The 24285-nt window shown below is 42.8% G+C and overlaps 2 protein-coding genes across 12 annotated transcripts in view; one reads left to right on the top strand and one right to left on the bottom strand.

Annotated features, from left to right (window-relative positions):
* The window catches only part of BAIAP2 (BAR/IMD domain containing adaptor protein 2), a 208853-nt gene extending 191363 nt beyond the window's left edge, over window positions 1–17490 (top strand). The window contains exons 14-16 of one of the 4 annotated variants that reach the window (XR_009761274.1): window positions 3139–3189; window positions 8153–8285; window positions 10401–10482. Coding sequence is in view for 3 of the 4 variants with exons in the window: in XM_061615774.1 (XP_061471758.1) it covers window positions 10401–10470 (70 nt within the window). In the remaining variant the exon portion in view is untranslated. Of the gene's footprint in view, window positions 1–75; window positions 1771–3138; window positions 3190–8152; window positions 8286–10400 lie in introns of those variants that run through there. The other 3 variants (XM_061615776.1, XM_061615774.1, XM_061615775.1) reach the window with 3 other exon arrangements.
* Window positions 15531–24285, bottom strand: part of AATK (apoptosis associated tyrosine kinase) — a 124437-nt gene continuing 115682 nt past the window's right edge. For 5 of the 8 annotated variants that reach the window (XM_061615768.1, XM_061615771.1, XM_061615770.1 and 2 more), the window contains one exon: window positions 21971–23446. In XM_061615768.1, coding sequence (XP_061471752.1) covers window positions 23415–23446 — 32 coding nt within the window. In that variant the 3' untranslated portion in view covers window positions 21971–23414. Of the gene's footprint in view, window positions 17976–21970; window positions 23447–24285 lie in introns of those variants that run through there. The other 3 variants (XR_009761271.1, XR_009761273.1, XR_009761272.1) reach the window with 2 other exon arrangements.

Raw genomic sequence — 24285 nt, 5'->3', positions numbered from 1 at the left:
ATCCAGAAGATGCCTCCTTTTTGTGGTGCTAGTGCTGTTTGGCAGTATTCTGTGCTTTTTCTTTCTATTCCACAGCGGCAGTGGCACTTTGGTATCAACAGTGTGAGAGAAGGAACCTTGACTAGAAATGGCAGCTGCTGCTTGGAAGAGTTTTCTGCTTCTCTTGTTCCTCTCCATTTCTTTCTTTCTTCTCCTCCTGCGCAGTTTCCTCCCGCCTACCCTCCTTTTTTTTTAAGTCGCTCTTCCCCCCACCTGGGATTTCTAACTTTTGTGATCATTAAGGAGACCCATGGTGCTGCAACCTCCCCACTCCCTGGCGTTTACAAACACCCTTCTGAACAGAAAATATCACACAGGAATTGTTCTTTTTCTAAGCAGCAGCCACCCTGATGCAATTTACTTGATGGAAACCCCACCTCTCTCTCCCTCTCTCTCTCTCTCTCTCCCCCCTCTCTCTCCCTCTCTCTCCCTCTCTGTCCTTTGTAAATGGTTTTTTTAAAAAAGATAGTGCACTATCCCTTTTCAAAGGCTTTAATGTGAGCTGCACATTAATAGCAAAATAAATGGAGATTTTTTCATTTTTTAAAAATAAATTATATATATACACACACACACATCCATAAACAAATATGCATGGCCTATGGTGTATGTACTGTTATTTCAAATACCATTTTTTTAAACTTTACCATGATGCCAGTTTTTTCAGTGTCAAAAAGGGAAGGGTGCACAGAGGCGTAACCCTCAATTGCTCTTCAGTGGTTGCTTTAAGGAAAATGAATGTTTGCGTGTGGAGAGCAGAGGCTGGTTCTCAGTGAGGATTGGACTGTTAATGTGATCCAGCCAATTAAACTAAGCATCAATCCAGTATATACATTTTTAACTGGGTTTGTTTATATATATATATTAGGAAGGTGTTGTTACCTCAAGGTTAGCACTATGGGGCAGTGGAGTTCAGGGATGGGGGGAAGGATATTCCATTGAATTATGCAGCTTGCCAAATCATTCCAAAGATTATCTCTTTCTAAAACTGAAGGGTACTTTTTGTTGTTGTTCCCCCCCCTTTTGGACAGAGTGGGAGGAATGGAAAAACCACCTGTGTTTGTGGGGTTGGGGTGGGGTCTGAACTTGGTGATTTTTGGCAAAGTTCAAGTGCTTAATTTCCTAAAATGCTGTCCATCTTCTTTGTGTGTCTTGATTAACTTCAGAGGGAAACCTGGTAGGATTGGAGTTAATGGCTACTGGTATTGCTTCTTCAATCACTGAATTCTGGGAAGTCAGTCACGTGGGCCCCTGTTAAAGACCTTAACACATACAGATCCGGTTGAAAGTCTACAGTGTAAAGCTGACCCCAATGTGGTTTTAAACCCCCCCCAGATAAAATCAAAGTCAGTATATAATATTTGACCTGTATTGGAGGCTGCTGGCAATATTATCTTGACTATATGTACATATATATAAAAGATCTATCTCTACACACATAGTAAAGGTTTTATTTGTTTTATATAATAGTCTTTGGGGCTATAAGTCCTCTTTACATTGAGAACCTCCGTACATTGTTGTCATAACTTTGCTCAAAATACTTTTTACATCCAGGGTATTCTGTAGTAAAAGAATGAATGTAGAAAACAAAGCAAAATAAAAAACAAACTACAAACCTTGTGTTAAGATTGTAAAAGTGATGGGGAAAAAGTTCTGTGTTTTTAAAGAAAAGAAAAGCAAAATAACAAAAAAAAGCCGAAGAGAAATGTGCCCTGTACTGAGATGTTTGAATAAAAGTTTGATTTTCTCCATTGAGTTGGGCTTGGGTGATTTTCTTCAGGGTTTTTTTTTACTGCCTTTATCACGGACAAGCCATACAGTCACCATAGTGCTTGTTGCAGATATTTTCCATGTATCTCTCATGCTGAAGGATCCTGTATTGTCTTCAACCACCTTATATCCTATTTCCCACCCTGCTCCCGTTCGTTCATGATCTCTTGAATGCACAGAGTGCTTTATGGCTCTTCTCAGTAATCTTTGCAACAATCCTAGGGGTCAGACCACAATTACTCCAATATTACGAATGGAGAGTGAGGCTGAGAGAGCAACTTGCTCAAGGGCACATGGGGTTTCTGTGCTGAAATGGGTTTTTAACTTTGATCTCCTAAATCCAGCAGAAAATTCTTTTGAACAAACCACATGGGTCAGCTGGCAGAATATTAAATGGGATATTTATCATGGGAGAGTTTAAGCCCAGACTAACAGGGGTTTTACCCAGCATAACAGGCGGGTCACTTCTTCAACTGAATTGTCACAGAATTTTTTGCTTAATTCGTTTTTTGCCCCTGTAATTGGTAGTCTCATCATAGCAGTTTATAATCTTGCCACACAACAGCTACTTCAGTATAGTGAGCAAGTAGTCTGGCTTCACTAATGGCTGGTCACTAAAATGTTACTATCGTACGGAATTGTGGGGATAACTGAGGATTACAATGCAATCAGCCTCCTCTCTGAGACTGTATAAAATAAAGTTCAGAGCAAGCAAAGTTTTTGTGTTTTTCTTCCAACGGCCGTGTTATCCATGTGATGATGAAAATTACAACACGACAGCTTGGCAGCCTGAAGATTTCAGCATGCACAATTATCACCATGTGATCTTTGTTGTGACTTATCACTTCAGACACACGGCCTCCTTTTCCAAACACCTTGTGAAATTTGAAAGTTACTAAGACCCAACTAAAAAGGTGACTGTTTGGGGTGTTGTTTTTTAAAAAGTTCTCCCAATGTTAGATAAGAGGAAGTGGAGTATGTTTGGATAACAAGAGCCATGTTGTGGCTGTTGCTTTTTAGTCTCTGGCCAATCTAGAAAGGACCAGAGCCTCAATTCCTCTTTCCTTACAATTAATCCTTTTAATTGTCATTTGATAGCAGTAAGTTAAAATGTGTATAGTGTGGTAAAATTTGCAAAGGTAACAAATGCAGCTTGCCCTTGCATCCTGGGTCTGAATTAGTTGTAGCTTCATCAGGAAACCCCTCTCAACTGAACGTTATGCATCCAGCAGGCACCATCAGCTCCTGTTCCCTTCTCCAATTGCTTATGGAGTATGCATACATGTAAAGTACTGGTCTACAAACAGCCTCTCTATTTTTCCATTACAGCGCAGATGTTGAAGTGGCCAGGTTTTGAGAGGTGTCCCTGACTGTGTAGTTGTAAGTTTATCATTTTTTCCCCCACATGCCAACTCCTTTCCCTTTGCCCCCACCTCAATCCTAAGAGTGCTCTGGACAGACTCATTTTTTAAATACTGGTGAAGCTGGAACCAGAATATGGAGATGGAGGGTGTCATTGACCATGGAAAAAATACTGCTGTCAAACAGCTATGGACACTCTATTGGTGAATTCCATTCTCCCCTGATGGTAAAGTCAGTTCAGAGCTTGACTCGCTTGCAACTCAGTCAACTGGTTGGAGTTTCTTTGCCTTTCTTTGACTGATGGAAACTGGATTCCTTTTCCTCCTCTGACCTTCGGAGCAAATTTCCATGCTTCTGTTTCTGCAACCCACTCCTATATCTGCACAATTCCTAGCATAATTCCCATCCCACACTCAGTCCCCCCCCTTTTGCTGCATCACCCCGGGGTTAAATTTTCATTGGGTGCATCTAAACCTGGGCATCTGGGGTCTCTGTCTGGTTTCAAGCTTGTGGTTAAAGCTTTTTGCACAGTCATAGTGATGTTTTGCCAATTCCACTGGGCCTTGGGTCACTGGCTTTCTTACCCCTTTGATATGTTCTGTTCTGTTTTGTTCCTGTTTAACTTCTTGTCTTCCATACAAGGACTCTGGATTGAAGTTCATACATTCTAGGACAAAGCATAGGGTGTGCAATCATGAAGAAAAAGAAAGCCTGCACTAGCAGGTTCCGCATGGACTTCAGGGTTAGAGGAGCTCCATGTGCATTGTGGGGATGTGCATATGGACTTGTATATTGAGTTGTTGTCCCAACACTGAAGTCACTTGGTCTATCTTGCATGCACATGGGGGAGGGGGGCGTCCCATACATGTAAGGATACACCAGATTAAGCTGGAAAAGTAATAAGCAATCTTTTCTTCACAGCTGCTCACCTTTTTGGTAATCTTTGATTTTGCCCTGTGACTGCCACATCAATATATGTACAAACCTTTGGGAAGCAAGTAGATGCGTGGCAAAAATACTGTTTTGGGTAATGTGTAATACACCACTGCCCCTTCAGTAACTGACTTAAGGTCCTATGAATGTGACAATCTAAAGCAAATCTGTGCTATAATGAAAAAGGGGAGGGGGGATATTTTTTAGAAAAGAGAGATAATGCTGCACTCTCCACCAGAATTCGAGGCCTGCCTGTGTTAAAAATGTTGATCCAGGTTACATTAGCCTAGCAGCTACGTTCATGCAGCAGAGGGGGACAAAGGAGGTAATCTCAGGTTAAGGCTTCAGTGTTGTGGTGATAAGATAGATTTGGCTCCCTCTCTCCTTGCCACCCCCAACTATAATGGAAGCTCAGAAGCAGCACAGAGACTTCCTTGAGTTTCTGTCAGGCTCCCGAGTTACCCCTCCCTTTCTTGTTTGCCATTACAAAAATAGTTAACTATTCCTTGATGAGTCAGTGTGAACAATTTTCAATACTTTCTCCTCGTGTTTAAGTTCCTTTCAGCTTCAAGAATCTATTTTAGCATCCCCTGGGAGAAAAATGATCTTAGCCTCTGCATTAATTAAGTTGGGTATATTAATTGCCCGTGCTTTAAAAACATGATAATTAATCTTGCTGCTGTGAATGAACAGATCTTTTCAATCAGTGCTGTCCTCTCCCCCTGCCCCCCTTTTTTGGAATAGGACTTGGGGCTACTGCATATGAGAATTTTTTGTACTTAGGTGTGATAATAGAACCACAAAATCTTAGAACCGGAAGAGACTTGAGAGGTCATCCGGTATAAACTTTGCTCAGTTCAAGATCTACAATGCAGGATGCAGTTACAGCATTCCTGGCAGATGGCTCTCCAGCCTCTTCTTAAGTACCTTTAGCAATAGAGAACCTATCACCTTCTTGAACAGCTCTTGCCGTTAGGAAGCTTATCCTAATGTCTTACCGAAATCTGCTGCCCTGCAGTTTCCACCCATTGGTTCCAGTCCTGCCCTCTGGAGCAACACAGAACAAGTCTTGCTGAATCTTTTGAATGAGATCTCACATATTTGGAAACTGCTATCAAATATACTGCCCCATCAGAGGAAAGTGTGCATCAATTCATGTATCAGCACTGATTCCTTTGGTAAAATGCTTATGAACAATTGTTTCTTTTGTGTATTTTAAAGGGACATTCACTAACGTGTGTGTGTTCACATCTGATATGTTGTCCATTTTGTACTTGGTTATGATCCCAGAGTACAAAAATGTGTCTTACGAATAACCTTTCTTTGATTCAAACTTAAGAAGACATTTAGCAAGGGTATGTTTTCTTTCTTTGGAATCCCTCCTGTAGGACATGCCTGGTGTCTAGGTCTTCTCCCCCCCCCACTCCCATCCAGCTATTTGTTAGCTTTTGAAGCATGCCTTAAATTTTAAGACCACTGCTTTATACAAGACAGATCACCATAAAATAGCATGGGTTCCTCAGTCTTTTCTCAGTATGCCTTGGCCATGAGCCAGCTTGTACCTTCACAACTTTTATAATGGTGGTAGCCCAAGTAGGCTATTTGTCTCTTGTATGCTTTGTCAGTGCTGAGATCCTAATGAACTTCTGTTTTTCATCGGCATTGTGCATCATACATGGATCTTTAAGCAGTTCATGGATCCATTTGGATGGGCCTCTTTTTCTTGATCTTCTGACCCTGAAACTGGTGCAAGACTGAATGTCGTCAGTGAATCTGTCATGGTTTTGTAGACTTCAACACTTTTTTCTTCTTTGCTATAGCCCACTGTGGCAGAATTCCAAAGGTAGAATTATACCTCGCATCCCATTCAACAGGTGATTCAAAGCTGATTTGGTTTGGGTGTCCTAGTTTGAATGTTCAGACTTGTCATATGCCTGTGCATCACAGCATTTACACAATGGTATATCCCTAAGTACACTCTACTTTTTGAGGAAGATGAGGTTCGTAAGCCTGGTCCCAAGCTATCAGAGGTGTTATCTTTTATTCCTAGGTCCCAATGCTAGCCTTCTGTATGGTCTTTTAAGCGATGCTGCATTCTTACTTTTGTCTCCAGCATGGAGATAGCAGTGGTCAACAGCTGAAGTTAAGCTCAAAGGAATGTAAACACATTCAATGCAGAAATGGTCCATAGCTAGGTTCTTGTGAAATAGAATTCTCCCTGCCTTTATATTGGGAAGGGTTGGTTGCTAGTTGGGCGCTGGATTTCCATGTATAAAACTTAGTGGTTTTGGGAGCAGGCAGGTAATTTGTTTTTCTGTGCCTTTCACCATCTACCTGAGCAAATAGTTAGAGCCGGGGTAGCTAACCTGTGGCCCTCCAAATGTTGCTGGTCTCCAATTCTTATCAGTCCCAGCCAGTATGACTGATAGTCGGACATGATGAGAGTTATAGTTTAACAACATCTGGAGGGCTACAGGTTCCCCTTCCATGACTCAGAGCAATCTGTTCCAAACTCTGGCCATTCTGTGCCTGATGTGCTCTGAACCTGGAAGAGAATTTGTTCTGGTGTTCTATCTACCTGTACAGTGGAGTAATACTGTGGAAACCACGGCACAAAAATATGGCCTGCCTCTTCAGGACAGTCATGACAACAACAGGGGAGGGCTGGGTGAGACTGGTTACACACACAGACACACACAGACTTATCTAGAATCAATTGTAGAGTTGGCAGGGGCCTACAAAACCATCAAGTCCAACCCCCTGCTTAATGCAGAAATCCAGCTTAAAGCATACTCGGCATGTGGCTGTTCAGCTGCCTCTTTAATGCCTCCAGTGTTAGAGAGCCCACCACCTCCCTAGGTAATTGGTTCCATTGTCATACCTCCCTAACAGTTAGGAAGTTTTTCCTGATGTTCAGCTGAAATCTGGCTTCCTGCAACTTGAGCCCATTATTCCATGTCCTGCACTCTGGGATGATTGAGAAGAGATCCTGGCCCTGTTCTGTGTGACAACCTTTCAAGTACTTGAAGAGTGCTATTGTATCTCTCCAGTCTTCTCTTCTCAAGGCTAAACATTCCCAGTTCTTTCAGTCTCTCCTCATAGGGCTTTGTTTCCTAATCATCCTTGGTGCCCTCCTCTTAATCTGTTCCAGTTTGTCTGCATTCTTCTTAAAAGTGCAGTGCCCAGGACTGGATGCAGTACTCAAGATCTATATCTCTATATAGAGAGAAATATAGACAATGGTGACTCAAAGATTCCCAACAGTACTTGGCAAAAGAAGGAATTGGAGGAATTGCCTGGTTTTTACAACAAGCACCAGTTTGTATTTTGCTTCATTAATTATCTGACCTTTTTTCTCCCTTGGAGAAATCAGGCAATGCTGTTTTAACATCTGACCACTTTTGTGCCACCTATTTTCTTTCAACGTGTGGCAGTAAATTGCTCCATTTATCAATAACTCTGCTTTCAGTCAGCCTCTAGCCCTGCAGTTTTGATCTTGCCATGTGGAAATAGCATTCCATATTTCTACAGCGAGCATCAATATTGGACCTGTTTCCTTAAGTCAGGCAAACTGCTCTGTATCTGAATATGGTAAGTGGTAGGCCGAAATGAGTGTATCATTTCCCAGACCCTTGCAATAGGGCCAGTAAATAAAATTAATCCATGCTGCTACCTGTAAGAAAAATGGGAATTGTCCAGGAGCAGTATGGCAGTATCACTGACGTTCTTGAATTGGGAAGCTATGTATTAATGAATCCCCATTTAGTACTGGGGAGAGACTTCCAAAAGTGCTTCATCACCTAAAACTGTAAGAACCAGTTCTTTACTTACAAGCAGTGACATGGAGATGGCAAATGTAAATCACTCATTTTCAAGCATATTCCACCTACCTGTGTTAAGACCATACCGGAAGGAGAGGGACAAGAAGATTGTGCAAGAACCCAGTGGAGCAAAAGGGAAGACTTCGAGAAAAGGGACTTGGTTTTGTGTGTGTGTGTGTGTGTGTGTTATGCTCTGCCATGTCTTACACGGGATGTATGTCTTCAAGATAAAGCAGGCTGGCTGCTGTCTTCAGAGGGGAGGCTGCAGGATCTGAAATCTGTTCTCCTTGCCCAGCCTGGACAAACTTCAAGCGCCGTTTCTCTGCTGCCAAGCCATGCTCTGCAAATTGTTGTATGTTGGTAAGCAGCTGAAGCAACGCCCCCTCATCTCTCTCTGTGCCAAGATAGTTCAGGGATGCAGTTAGCTATTGGTTGGGAATTCCTCCCCCACATCCACCCTGTGACCTTAGTTGGGCTCTAGATTTGTCCACGATAGAGCAGCCTGCACCTGAGAGTTTGGCAGGCCCACAATAGTTGCTTGTTAACAAGTATTTGGAGAGCAGCAGCTTGCCCTGAATAGATGCAAGATGTTCTGGAGGAAGCAATGCTGTGCATGTGGGTGCAACATAAATATCAATAAAATGTGACTTTTTGCTTGGGGGGGAAGGGAGAAGGAAAGAGTAGTAAGAGCAACATAATCTGAAAATGCTCAGGAGACCTAGAAAGGAATTGTTCAGTCCTAGAGCAAATTTTTCCACTACAGTTTATCTGCATACAGAAAGGTCCACTCCACACGGCCATTTTCTTTTTATTGACCGTAGTCAACGGACTGCCTAATCGTGCCCCAAATGAGTGACAGTCATGTCCTCTTGTGAAAAATCATACTTAAAATGGTCATTTTATTTGCAGATGGTTTGGATTTTTGGAAGAACAAGTGGAACTTGCAACAGATCTTTGCAGGTTGAGGGCTCCTGTTCAGGGTTTCAGTCAGACAGTTCTGCTCTACTCCATCCTCCACACACTTGGTTTTTGCCCTACTGCAACTGCTAGCATTTTGTGACCAATAAGCACACTCAGTCCTCGCTGGGCTGTTTTTGGATGTCTCCTCCCCTAGGGATTTTCCCTGTGAAGGTTTTCTGTGCTTCTACAAACCCTGGGGTTCCCCCAAGTCTGCTGATACTTCTCTCATGTATGGTAGTGCTGTTTTGGATACATTGGCACTCATGCCTGAACATCAGAAAAATTTATGGAAGAATCCTGCAATTTTTTAAGAAAAGAATCTGTATTCTTTTCTATTTTAATCAGTGAGTCTTTTAATACCAACCTGAATCTTGAAGGGACTCAGTATTTTATTTTATTTTAGCTGTCTGTTCACTTGATTCAGTGGCCTGTTAAGCTTCCATTATTCCTGCCTTCAAACTTGGAGCCAGAACTTGTCACAATTGCAATGGGAATGCCATTTAAAAAAAATCCCCCCAATCTCCTTGGGGCTAATCAGTCCCACCCAGCTGTAACATTTAGAGGTAATGACCACATGGATTGCAGCCAATATACTGTGAATCTGCTAAGACCACCAAGCGTGTATAGACTCAGTGTGATGGTCCAAGTCCATATACAGTAGTAAGTACTGTTGCAGATTATGGGTAGGGTGAAGATAATTTGCCATGAGGGGAGGTTTTTTTGTGTGGAATCCCCATAGCAACCATATTATGTATTTCGTCATGCAGCACGTGGTTATAGGAAATTCTCTACCACAAGATGTGATGACCACCAGTTTAGATGGCTTTAAAATGGGATTAGACAGGTTGATGGAGAATAAGACTAGCAGTGGTTGCTAGTCATTATGGCTATGCACTACCTCCAGTATTTGAGGTGGTATGCCTCTGAATACCATTTGCTGGGAAACAACAGTGGGAGAGTGCTATTGCCCTCCTGTCCTAGTTGTAGGCTTCACCATAGGCATCTGGTTGACCACTGTGGGAAACAAGATGCTGGACTAGCTGGACCTTTACTCTCATCCAGCAAGGCTCTTCTTATATTCTTAACACTTGAAACGTCATATCTGCCACAACTTACCCGAGGAGCTTTCACTTTAGCAATGTTGAAAGTGCTCACTGATGGCGTATGCTGCTTTCTGCGTAAGACAAACCCACATCTATCCATCTATCCTTGTTCCTCATAGCATTTCAAAATTTGTCTGCATGATGATTTCCATTCCTGATTTTAAACATTTGAAATGCTTTGCAATTAAGACTCAGCCATTTAGGGCAAAGATACCTTCTAAGCCAAACAATGGCTAATGTTTTTGTGTAAGTTGGTGCTAATCTTGGTTGCAAGAGGAACTATGTTTCTAGTGTGCAACGTTCAGTATTTTTGTTGTCCTTGCATCTCTCATTCTTTGTTGTCCCTGTTGGTGTAGGCCACTTGATTTCTAAAGCCCTCCTTCTAAAACTGAGCCTTCCTTTCTCTCCTCAGGAATCCTTTTGCCAACGTCCAGCTCAAACCAACAGTGACAAATGATCGTTCAGCTCCTCTTATCAGCTGATCTCTCTCCAGGAATGTTGGGCAATAGCGGGTACCTCGCACATTTTATTTCAGTTTCACTTGTGTTGCATTTCTCTGGTGTCCTTGTAAATTGTGCATGTCTAACTTCCCCACAACTTGTTTTGTAGTTAGGTTGAATTTCAGTCTCCTGCTTGAAAAGCGGGTGTTGGCACAATCATTTTTGATTTTTTGCTCCTTAGAACATAAGAGATACCTTGGCATTTGCAGTGATAAATATCTTGAAGAGTACATGATGTGTCTATTCTGAATGAAGAAACAGATAGAACTATGAACCAGGCCCTGTAATCTATATTGTTATAGACTATATTAAAGATTTTCTAAGGATGGTGATAAGCCAGGAAAGCTAGTTATGCATAGGACAAAAAATGCTATTTTGCAATATCCTATTTGCCAGTTAATTTCTCATGGATGTCTAGCAGCACAATCGGAACATATGGATTTGAATACATTGAGCCTGTGGACTTCAGCTGTTGTCAAGAAAAAACGTTGGTTGTACCCAGTGCCACAAGAGTGATGGCTAGCAGCTACAAGTCCCTCATGAAGATATGATGCCTACACTGCACAGCTGTAAAGCCAGAGCAGCACATCATACAGATGGAAAAATCATTAGCTATATACATCCATCTTTGACTCGTGCTGGGCTTTCACTGGATTGCTCTCTTCCTAAGCTTAGCAGAGCCAGACTCTAAAAGCTGCCTTCTCAAGTTGTCATCTTAATTTTCATGAGTACTTCAGTTCTCTGCATGTACATCCTGCTTGTTGAGAAGAATGAAGGTAGATCTAACTTCATGAGACAATGGTAATCTACAAGTCATGTATAAATTTTTCACCATGTTAAAGAGGGTTATGGTGTATTAAGCAGGGAAAGAACTTGTGTTTTTCTCAGAGTCCCAACACCTTCTCACCATAACTCCTTGCTAATTAACTAGGCGGGGACAATAACAAAGCCAGCTTAATTATCTCCTCTCCTATTTCTCCCTCCTTCCTTCTGCCCTGAACTGTTGCAGTGGAATTCTTGTCTATATATACTGCCTGGTGCAGTGTTTGTGTCCCATGCTGCAGAAAGAAGCTGGCTTAGGCAGTCTGGCACCAGCTTGGTACTGCAGGTCAATGCTTAGTATTGTTTTGGGCAATGAACCAGGATCTTGCAGAGTTCCTCTTTATGATGCAATATTTTTAGTCTGCTTATCTTTTTAAGGTGCCCTTGCATTTGCCTTATGACAGGGGTGGTTAACCTGTGTCCCTCTAAGAGTCCAACTCCCATCAACCCCAGCCAGCATGGCCTATAACTGGGGATGATGGGAGCTGTAGTCCAGCAATACCTGTAGGGCCACAGGTTATCCATCCCTGCCTTACAGTGTGAATATTAAACATAGTCATAAAAAGCTTTCATACATATCGTGATCGAAGACCTTAAAGCTGCAGTGCAGAGCACTCTGTGCTACATATCTGTTTAGACCAGGTGATGTTAGTGTGCAGCTCCAAAACAGAATGGAAAAAACTGTACTCTCTCCTCTAGCACTTTGATCTGCAAGTTGATTACAGATGCAACACAAAGTTCCAAGTTGTAGAAATGGCAGCAAAGGCAATCTAACTGTTGTTGGGGGAACATCTGTCAAAAATCACAGCATTGGCTTTTAATGCACAGTCATCATTTCTGGCCAAGTTTTGTCTTGCTCCCCTTGGACCACTTGAAAATGACTGAGGGTCTTGGTGGACCACTTGATGATTTTTCTGCCTGTGGTAATGCACTGTACTAAATGTTGTATGGCTTTTGTGTTTTTATTGCTTCTTATATTGTGTTAAAATTTGACTTCTATGGAATGCAAATTGTAATACAATAAAAGAAGCAGAACTATAACTAAATATCAATATGGTTATTTTATGTGAGCATGTCCCAAAGCATGAAGCTTATGGACCACAAATTGGAAACCCCTGATCTTGCTTATTCCAAGGCTAGTTTTTATCCCATCATCTAATAAAAGGCAATTCAGCCATTTTCATGGGCAGTGATAACTGTCTCTCATGCCGACTGCTACTCAGAGGTACCCTGGCTACAAAAGTCTATTTCTAATCCCAGCCAGAAGGAATGTGGGGCCAAACTACACCATACATGTAGTGCAGTGATCGCTTTTCAGTGTGGCAGCTTTTGCTTAAAGAAAGGTCCAGCAGGGTGTGTTGTTTATCATTATGAAGTCTCCACCACTGATTTTCTCCTGGGGAGCATGGGGCAGGAAGAGAAGAGCCAGGGACTTGGTATCTCTTTCTTGCACTTGAGCAGCCACATTCAGGTTGAAGAACCACAGAACTACCTCAAGTGTGCAGTTTGGCCCTTAAGATAAAGCAGGTGCACAAATTCCAGAAGGTTTGATGATGATATAATTCCATGGCCTCATTTTATGAGAGTCTGAAAAATGATAAGTCTCCAGTGGCAGCCTGGCATGTAGGGGGATGGGATCTGTCTATACAGATGCATCATGTGGAAATGCATCGTTGCTTGCATTTTTACTTAGGCTTATAATGTGCTTCCACGCATATCTCAACACCTTTATTTTTATATAAACAAAATGTATTTTAGGTACAAACCAGTTAATGATAATCCCCAAGCTGCAGTGTTCCTGTTTTGGACAGACAGTCTGGCAAATGCCAGCCTTGGCTGAGGTTGTAATTCTAGGCCCAGTTATTAGAAAGTAAACTTCACTGGGCCTTGCTTATGAGTAAACATGCAGGGTTCTGTGCTGCAATTGTAAGTAATGAGCTAGGTTGTACTCTGCCTGTGTCTGTTACCTTCCTCCCTTAGGAATATTTTTCTCTGTTGCTTAATAATTACCTCAGGGCTTTGCTCACAGAAGCGTGATAGGGTTTCTCAACCAGAGCTTTTATATTTGGAGAAATGGCAGAGAGCCATGCTATCCAAAAAGGTCAACTTCTACATAGATCAAGAGACTTTTGCCAGATTTTTTTTTTTAAAACAAAGGATTTCTTGCACTTTACTCATGCTTGCCTCAGTGTAGCAGCAAGGATGGAAAATATCCCATGCCTATGTAATAACGTTTGCAGGAGTGCAGCCTTGCTGCAGAGTAATGTGAAAATAACCCGTGGGAGATGGTAAATCTCTTTCCCCAGGACTGGAGTATAGGTCCTGCTGTTTTTATGATGCCTGTATCTTGGTTACTAAGTTCCTAGGTTAATAATATTTTAATGCCCTCTGACCCTCAGTGCAGAGGAAAACCATATAACGCAAGGCTTAGGCACCATAATGTGCCTAAGGCCCAATGACTAGTGTTACATGATAAGAAAGGATTGTAAATCTTCCATTTTCAATTAAAATGGAGCAATTCAGTATATAAGATGGCAGTGTTTAATACGTTCTTGAAAAATAAGAACAACCACAGTCAGCCAATTTTGATCCAATTTCATGATATGGGAAAGTGTCCTGTGCCTTTCCGACATTTCATGCTAGAAGAGGAGACAGTAAGACAGTGAACAGCTGCCTGTAGTATCAAATTATCTATCTGCAGTCCAGTCAACAACCATCACTCTTACCCAGAGCAGAAGGAAATGCAACAGCCAGAAGTTGGCTTTTTAGTGAAAATGAATAGAGGGTACAAGCCACCAAACACTTCAACTTGTTTTGAACACTGGAGAGAGTAGCGAAACCACTTACCTTCAGATACCATAGGAGCATTTCATGAATACTTACTGCTAAGTGCTGTATCTTCCCTGCTGCTCCAGCTTGAAGGGCTTTGGCATGCCTGTCACAACTGCTGTAGCTATGCACGTCCTAAGGATTAGTCCTCAAGACTTGCCTCTTTTTTCTCTCTCCTTGCAATGTGGCAGCCATTTCATGCTCTAGGTAAAATGTGCTGTGGCCTCACTGAAGCAGCTGGTCTTGAAAACGGGCTGTGGAGCTTTCTGTCTTTTTGCTGCTACCAACTAACACAGCTATGTTTGCTTTTCTGTAAATTAAACAGCATTCTAATTTCAAGTACAGAAGATGGAAGAGTTTCTCCTCCAACCCCATTACACTTGCCCCTTTATTTCCTCAAGATGGAATATAAAGAAGAGTTGGACTTCCTCATAGCAAAAGATTTAATACTAGAAACCATATAAAAAGAATAAAAGCCCTTCGTTTCTGTATTCTACCAAACCACAGGAGGAGGTGGATTTAAAATGGTGTTTCAAGAGTCTGTACTCACTGTCAGATTAACAATGGAGTCCAGGCCTAGGTACACAACATAACGGATAAGAATGTGGTAGGTTACTCTGCTCTTCAGTAGCAAATGAGGGACAAGCCAATAAAGGCCCCTGTACTCAGAATGGGTGCCTAACTAGGCCTCTTGGTCTCCACTCCAGTAAGGTCCTGGAACTACAGAAACAACAGTCGCATTGAATGTTAAGTAAGCAGCAATGCATACGTACGGTGGCAGATGTGTCCTTTGGTCTGCAAGCCTGAACAGCCTGCTCTAGCTAGTACTTCTTAAAAATCACAACAGCAAAGGCTTGCTTCTGCTACCTTCTCAGTCATCCTGTGCCACTAAATAGCATTATGGAAGGGTACCAGCAAATCTTTTGAAAGGACCTATATTTGCATGTTGTGCTGCTGCCCCCCCACACTGCCTTAATGTAGGCATCAGCTGCAGATGTAAAATGTTGTTTTTCATTCGCTCACCACCATAGAATTCTTAAGTAGGAAGTGACTAAAAGACACTCTCATTAGAATTGTCACCTCTTTTACACGAGGTTCTTGTGCCTTCAAACGTGAGTCAGACATCCAGCAGGTAAGATTTTTCTGTACCGCTCAGTTTGCTTCCTGCTATGCTGTGCAGCTGCCTATAGCTTGAGAGCCTTTGTCAAGAAAGGAGTAGGTAATCAGTACAAGTGCCTACTGCAAGGTAGGGTCTCATCAACCCTCTGGATTAACCTATGAAACCCATATATTTTCAATTAAAATATAATGCTGGCTTCAAAGCATAGTAGATGTATGATGAGAGCAGGCAAGAATTACTTATTTTAAAAACGTTTTATTTTGTTATTGGACCAATGGTATTTGACACACATGCTGGGAGCTGTATGGAAATCAGCACTGATAAAAAATACAGCAATATGACCCGTATCAATAAAATATACACTGTAGATAGCCTCTTTCTCTCTCTCTTTTTTTAAAAAAAGAAAAACAAAAACCATCCCAATCCAAAACATAGCTCTAGCTCTGTCTTCATGCAGCCTCTCGGGCTGAATGCATTTTGATGCTATAGACCATATACACCTCTAAGAGCTTCTTGTTCAAATGCAATACTGAAAAGAATGCAGTTTGGAGATCAAGCTGTGCTATAGCTTCTTAGCAACAGCCAATCCCCAAAGCTTTTCTCCATAGAATTCATGGTGCCTTTGCTGTGGCAGGCTGAGGCCACGTTATGCCATCTGTCTCTCTTCCACTTCATCTAATGTGGAGGAACGGGAGCATACGAGATGGGAACTCCAAGGGTGCAGCACTCAAGAACCCCATGTTGATGCCACCACTTCTGCATAGTTTCATTGCACCAACACCATGCCTGACAACTGCCTACAAGGCAAAGAGATTTGGGATAGCTATACAGAGTATATCAGACAGACATGCAGCCCATGCAAATAGTGCTACCTAGTGTGTTGCTCAGTGATGGCAGTGATGTTCAGCAGTATAAAGCCTACCTTTTCCTGTTGGGATCTCCTGGAGCTCTATACCACCATGCTGGGAGCAGTACCAATTCTACCTGTGGTTGCTGTTCCTCTGAGGCTCACATCCAAATCCAAATGCCTCTCAACAGTACAATAATAGAGCACACAGCTCCATTGGCATGAAAACCACTCACTTCCCCCACAAGAGGTATCTTGTCCCCATGTGGGTAAAGGGATTTGTTTGGAAGAATTATGCATTTTATTCTTCTTATGCCCACATAAGTCTGGATTAACCTGTCCCTGAGGAAAAAGTAACTGCACAGCCTTGTAGCCAATGCTGATTTATGTCCACCCACTTTGCCCATTGTTTTCTAACTTAAAAGCAGCAGGTCAGTTTCCCCCAAAGCAAGCAGTTTTATTGTCTCAATTGCTTGTTCTGTAGGTACTTAAATGCAGCCGTCTGGACAGCTCTCTTACAGTGAAAAATCTGTTCTGAGCCATTTGCTTCTCACAGAGGAAATGGGGTGGCCAAATGTTGGGACTAAGCTGCTGTCAGATCGAGCAGACTCCATTTGCTTTACAGCCAACTTAGGTTAAGGCCCCTCTTGGCTCACCAAGGCAGTGCATATGCCACACTCTTTAAAAATACAAACTGAAATTCTGCACCAGGAAAAGCTGGATTCCGCACCCTGTATAAATCATGCAAAGAAAGCAAATTTGTACCTATGTTTGTTTTGCATAATCTATTCTGCTGCCACTGCTAATTATAGAGATTGACATGAGCACAAAAGCCCTGAACAGTAGAAACTGTACCCTTTCTCTTTTCTGGCAATCCTTGTTTTTAACATCTTGACTTTATTGATAATTTTAATGTATATTTAATGTAAATCACTTAGAGGTTTTTACAACTAAGCGGTACACAAATACTGTTAAATAAAATAAAATGAATATGCATGACGCCAGTGTAGAAAAATGGCAAACACACACTGTCTTACTACTCACTATGGGTGATATGCGTTCTGTTCTTCCCACCAAGCAATGTTTTGGCCAAAGGAGTCAACCATGAACACTGGCAGCTTCGAGAGCTTACATAGTAAGACTTGTTTGCCATGAATTAGCTCAGCTAGGGTCTGCCTTCAGTAATGCTTACAGACGGGAAAAACTGAGCTAGGAAATAAGCTGGGTAGCAGAATGAAGCCAAGAATGAAACCTCAAGCCTCACAAAACAGCAATGCTGGACCATCACCTTCCTCCTTAAAGTGATAGAAAGTAGTCACGGCTGTTCTATGATGAGCTGGAGTCTGCTACTTATCTCATGTAAATAAAGAAAATGTGCAAGATATCCATTATGCTGCATAATTTATTCAGTTTCTATTAGTCATCATGGCAAGGAAAGGGGGACTGTAGCTCTGTAACCACTGGAAATCTCATCAGAAGGCTCAGCAAACTCTTAGCTTCTGAAGTTTGTCCACAGATTTTTAGGCTTATCCTTACAGTTGTAATGGCTAGAAACCATCTTTTCTTTCCAAATAAAAGAAGGGGTTCTTACAAAGCTGCATTCTGCAGCAAGTATCATACTCTGTGGCCTTAAAACAAACAAACAATCTCTCTCTCTCTAGTGAATGGCAGTACACACAAAGCCATGGTTGTACTCACCAGGGGATGGCAAGGGCAATTTTAAAAGACACTTCAGTACACATGGATGGTTATTATACCAACTCACATTCCCACGATGCAAGAGAAAATCCTGTATTTGGTAATATCCCACTTACTCTCCAAGCTTTTTAACAGATGGGGCTTCAAAAGCCACACGGGATGGCAGGATAGCTGTTCAAATAAAAACAAATGTTGATTATTCCTGATGTTATGAGATTGTGTGATAAATGATGACTCTTAGGCTGCCATTCTTTACATCCTTTACCTGGGAGTAAGCCCCATTGAACTCAATGGAACTTACCCTGGATAGAGATGCATGCATAGGATTGCATTGCTGGGGTGTTTCTGGATGTGGGCTATCAGTACTACCCAGTTGTTGCTTTTTTGCTATAAGCTACGTGTAGAATTGCAACAGACTTTCCACACTTCAGCTGATACAGTGTTTTATGCGTGTATATACATCACACAATAGGCATAACTTATTCATGTGGGTAAGGGACTAACAATATATTTATTTTCAGTCTTTAAATTAGGGCTAAAATGCTTTTTCATTTAAGTGCTATTGTTCAAATATATTATTTTATTTTAACATGAAAAAGCATTTTAACACATTTTTATTTATCTTTTTAAATGCGCACTGCTAAAATGGCACCAGCTGAAAAAGTAATAACCACAGTGTGCCGAATGAAGAGGCGTGGTGATAAGGGTCAACTGCTGGAAACATCACTGTACATATCAAAAGCCCATCTTTTAGGAGGTGGGGAAGATGTAAGAGTAGCACTAAGGTGACCTACTCATGCAGAGATTGTGCTGCTGTTCCATTCCTTCTTAAAAAGTCAAGATTTTGAGAGATCTCAAAAGAAATCAAAGCAGCACAGTGAAAGGCAAGAGAACAAATGATTTGACTGCAATGTGATATAACTTCTCTGTAAAAAGTGAGGAAACAAAAAATGGCAATTTCAGAGTAAAGACCTAGTGTGGATGCAGCATTAGTCCAAATGCAAAATTCTTCTGCGCTGGCCTTAAAACAACAACTGGCTTTATAAGGCTGCAAGTAGCATAGTGGACAGTGTACCTGGCTCCTAGCCACTAATATATGCTGGCACAGCTGCTAGAATTGGATCCTTAGCAATCCAAACCAGTTGGCACTGCAAGAAAGCTGATTCTCTCCACTTTGCTCACTTGCAGTTGGCTCCAGTTCTGGAAAGTTCCTGAGCCAGCCACAAATTAAGATAAAGGGATCACCAATGATAGTCCTTCTGTTCTTCTCACACATCTTGCACAGTGGCAGTTAGTTGCTTCTGCCTCGTACCCATGCTGGTAACCATTTCTGGGGTGCTCACAGAATGTGATCTTGGGAGCAATTCATATATAATTCATCTCAAATTATACCCACAAAGGATAGAAACACATGAACCAGATCTATACAGCAGCCCCTGATAAACTCTGTTAGGCCATCAGTAGTTTTGGAAATGTTACAAGCATTCTCACATGCCCTGCTTCTGAGGTTTTTCCAAGTAGCTGCTGAGTGGGAAGTGGAACACTGGGCATTTCGTGTGGCCAGAAGTGTGCGGTGGGATTTAGAGTCAACCCAGTGTTAGGGTTTCCACACAGTTCTCATACATCCATGTCCATATAAGGGGTAACTGGGAAGTGCACAATCCCTCTGCACAGCTGTGCATGTGAAAAGGGATTGTCACAAAGCCTAAAACAGCCCTACTCCTTTCCACTCCTACATGTCCATTCACCACAGAGACCTGCCCATTACCCAGAACAGGAAGCAAAGTCTACTTCTGTTGCCCCATTCGTCCTTCCCTCTCCACCCCAGGATCCAACTTGGAATTTCTTTGCATTGTCAATTCCAGTGCAAATCGCTGGGTTGAAGAGGGAAATGTGACATGCATTGGACTCCTAGGTAATGGCCAATGTGCTCCAGGTGCAGCAACAAGAGGGAAGAGAGGAAGGAGAGTTTCACTGATCGCTGTGACAATCACTCCAGTTGCTTACAGGTGCCCTTGTGCCAGGCTGGATTATATCCAAAGTGGATGCTACCCACACTTTGAACAATGTCTTTCTCATATGGAAACAGCTGGAGATCTTGCATAAATCTCTTCCCAAAGCCGTGGGAGACAGCTTTAGAAATTATTCAGTATAACAGAAGGGGTTGCCTAAACTTTGATTCTTGAAGCTGCAATGTTCTGGTTAGAAAGGTAACAGTTACTACCTAATCATCCACTCTTTCTTTTCGCAGGGCATAAGAGGCCCCCATTCTCCACCCTTGATAGTAGTCTGAGGTTCTCATTTTGGCCAGTGGAAGTAGCACTTCATTGTGCTGGATGAGAAAGATAGCACTTGTCCATAGGTGGTGCCTGTTGATAACTGATGCAACAAATCCCGATGTCACTTGGCAAAATGCAGAAAGTAGAAAGTGCAGAAGTCCCGCTTGCACTCTGTCCTTCCAGCTCTTGGGTGCAGGCATGTGCTGGTGTGGAGAAAATAGCTCATGAAGTGCAACTCTTTGGGGGAATCAGTTGTAGCAGCCAGATGAAATTTGGCAGGAAAGAAAATGCCATGTTGTCTTGGTAATTCTTTCTGGATCAGACCAGTTATCCATGTTCAGGTACATCCAGCCACCAATGTTATAACTGTTGTTTGCTGGTTGCTCCTCCTGTTCATTACTTCCTTCTGAGTTCTCTTCTTCCCAGTCTCAGCTTCAGTGCCATGCTAGGAAGATGTGGGTGGCATCACTGATTCAGCTGTTCTGGCAAGATCAAACAGCAAATACCTGATGGTGAACGCACCAGCCTCTGCCAGCCAAACCATGAAAAACAGGTTTAAGGAACAGGTTTCTGGCTGCCAAGAAGAGGGAACTTAGCCAATGGCATTACCATTTGTCACTTCCCGGAAATAATGCAAACTTTAAGTGGGGAAAACCCAGGCAAGAGCACTGCTGCCTCCTAGTCTTTACCATGCTGATAGTAAGCAAGCACATGACTCTTCAAAGGCGGTGGCGGGGGGGGATAAGACAAAACTATTGCTTCAAGCTGAATCCTGGCTAGTTCCCAGGATGTGACAAATTAAGAAACGACCAGTGTGTTTACTCAAAAGTTATACTGAGGCTTATAACTATACTTAGGAGTGCAGCCTTCCTAAACAAATTTTCAACTAACTACAACAAGAAGGAAAATCTTAAATTCAGCATCATCACTGGAAACCAAGAGCACCATCCCTTATGATGAATGTGTGGGTGTGTAAATTAAACTTTAATTTAGAAAAAAGGGTGAGTGAGGTGGGGATGGGGACATGATCTCTCTTGATGTACAAGAACTCATGGACATCCAGTGAAGCTGAATGTTGGAGGATTCAGGACGGACAGAAGAAAGTACTTCTTCACACATCATATAGTTAAAACTATGGAATTCACCCCACAAGAGGCAGTGATGGCCACCCACTTGGATGGCTTTAAAAGAAGATTAAACAAATTCATGGAGGATAAGGCTACAAATGGCTACTAGCCATGATGGCTATGTTATACTTCAGCTGTCAGAGGCAGTGTGCCTCTGAACACCAGTTGCTGGGAATCACAAGCGAGGAGCGTGCTGTTGTGCTCAGGTCCTGCTTGCAGGCTTCCCACCCGCATCTAGCTGACCACTGTGAGAACAGGATGGACTAGATGGGCCTCTGGCCTGATCCAGCAGAGCTCTTAAGATGTTTTTAAAGTGCATTATGCCCCTTGTGGTCATGAACCAAAGAGGAGGGAACAGTTATTGGCCCCAATGTCAAGCTTATCACCTGTACTCATATCATCTACCAGTACAGGGCAAAAAAAAACAACCAGCCACTGATGTGAAAGTACGATTAAAAAAACCCTCTAACACAAACATGTTTTGTTGCTGTGTTCTTACGGATCTCCTCTGGCCCTTACTAGAAAATGGCCCTACTAGGAAATACAGTCGCTACTAGCTGCCATCTGCATCTCTGTCCCTTGATTTCCAGGGTCTGTGTTTGGTCTATAGCCCCAAAAGGCCTCACCCGAGTGCAGCCCTCCTCTCATTCTTTTCCTTTTTCAGTTCACATTGCAAAATTATCCTAAGGTTTAAACTGATAAAAATTTAAACCAAAAAAGAAAAGAACCATAAACACCCCCTCCCCCAAATTCCCTTCTTCCTCTTTTCCCCCTCCCTCAAGAAGCCTTGATAAAAGTTAACTCTTTACATCTCTTTGGCAACAATAACTTAAATCTGCCACACTGTTGGGGCAGGTGATATAGCAGTGGATAAATTTTCTACAAAAATAGTCCCAGTGTGGCAGTCTGACCTGCTTTTGCTACACATTTCATCAGGCGTCTCCCCCTGCATGTGAATTACTCTAGGAGTTGCCACAGGAAGTTGGAGCCTCTCCCCACACCATAGAAATTGACACAATTCCAGCGTACCTCTTGCCCGATGGTACACAGCTTGGCTCTCTAGAAAGTCTCCACCTCAATAATATTGGGCCAGGGAAAAGATGAAGATTGCACTGTGGGAGAGGTGGGATGGTGGTGGTGGGGTAAGAAAAGAGGTGGATCTCAACACCACAGTGTCCCTCCCAGCCTGTAAAACATTTTTTTAAATGTCACTGCATATTTCCTGCATTTCCACCTTTTCCACTCATGTCACCTCACGTCCTAACAGGCAGGCTTCAGGGTGTGTTACTTTTCCCAAGGCTAGGATGGAGAAGGGATATACCAAAGGCCACTAAGGCACAGCTCCTGTTCCACTCAGTGCCCCAATTGTGGTGCAGCCGGACAGATGGCAGGCAGTAGTTACAAAGTCTATTCGGGGGGGGGGGGAGAGCGCAGACTGTAAAAAGGGAAATTGGCCAGCTCCCTTACATGCCCCTTGAGTTTGCCTACCATTCTTTCTTGCGTTTCCCCTTACTTACTGCACAACCCATCCGGTGGCTCCGCTGGATCTCATGACACAGCCATGTGTTGAGTGAGGGGCAAGGAGGAGCTTGCGGTCACTAGGAAGGAAGGAAAGGAGTACCCAGTTCTTGAGGGCCAAATTTAAGCATGTCTGAATGGCACAAGGTGCAAGGCTGTGTGCTCTCTCTATATCCCAAGGCGGGCTTGGAAAGAACACAAGACAAGCTTACAGAGAAGGCAGGGGGAACAAGTGGTGGTGATCTCAAGGCAGTGCCCCAACCTGAGAAGCCAATGTGGGTCAAAACATCAAGAGGCATGAGCTAGAGAGGGCCAGGGGTATCAAAATGGCTTGGGTGAAAGGGCAGCAATGTTAGCAAGGTCACAGCTCTACCCTTTCAATGCTATAGGTTCTATATGTCTATCTGTACACATACACACATTCACTCTTACACACGCGCACACCCTCACATCCACACTCTCATCACAAAATTGCCTCACTGTGGGGTGTCTCCAGCCTAGCAGCAGTCAAGATCTGTCCAATAAAATCTGCCTCTTTAAAAAAAGGGAAAAGAAGAGTGAGGCCCCCACGGAGTTCCTCTGCTCCACCCAGGTTCTGGGCCTCAATCCTTACTCCTTAGCCCCGATGCAGAAACCGATGCTGTAGGGGGCAGGATGATAAGTCCAAAATCGAGCCTGTGGCCAACTCATTCTCTGTCACCTCTGTTTTCACTGCTTCCTAGAAAGGGGAAAAGGTTGAGTTAGCAATGGGGCACCACAACCTTAGAGGCCTTGTATCTCTTCATAGCTTCCCAAGTAGCAGACCCATCTCTACTACATGAAAGGCTGTGAAGATTGATACAACTAAAATAGGACACATTCCCAGCCAATCCCCATGACTAAGCCAATTTTTTGGACAATGTTGCACCTGTCCCATGGAAATCTTTAGTTTTTGTCAGAAAGTGTGGGATTAAGGTGCACCTACAATGGACAGAGTACAACATGGTCTCTCTCTTATGCTGCTTTGTACACAGAAACCTAGGTCAGGAAGCTCCATCTCAGATACTCGGCAGAGGTAGGTCCATTGGGGTGAATGGGGGCATTGCTCCCACCAACCATCTGCCCTCAGCCAGCCCCCAGATGTATAGAAAGACACTTTGCAACAGAGCAACCATTTATTTGTGAATTAACTAGCACAGTAAAAATGGGAGCTGGTGCTTCTCCCCACGTGGGGAGATGGACGGGCTCTAAATAGGGGACAGTTCATGCCTCTCCTTCCTGGGAAAAGTTGTGGGCTCCCGTTTCAGCCTTACAAGTTTCAGAAGAAACCAGAAGTTTGATCTTGCATAACTACATTTTGCAGCATCTTATCAAGTGCAAACCCACCTTATGAATGGACAGAAACTGGTAGCACTTGCCACTGGAGACAAATTACTAAAAGTAACTGCTTTAACCCTCCACTCCTTACAATGAACAAACCAAAATCACATCAAGACACATTAGCTCTGAGAAGTACACCAGAGCATTTAAGGGTTATATTCTTCTTGGACCTGAACATACATTTGTGTGTGTGTGTTG

Source organism: Rhineura floridana, chromosome 3 (assembly GCF_030035675.1).
Source record: "Rhineura floridana isolate rRhiFlo1 chromosome 3, rRhiFlo1.hap2, whole genome shotgun sequence".
Taxonomy (NCBI): Eukaryota; Metazoa; Chordata; class Lepidosauria; order Squamata; family Rhineuridae; genus Rhineura; species Rhineura floridana.
The sequence above is the reverse complement of the archived record's forward strand: the minus strand, read 5'-3'. Positions and strand labels throughout refer to the sequence as shown.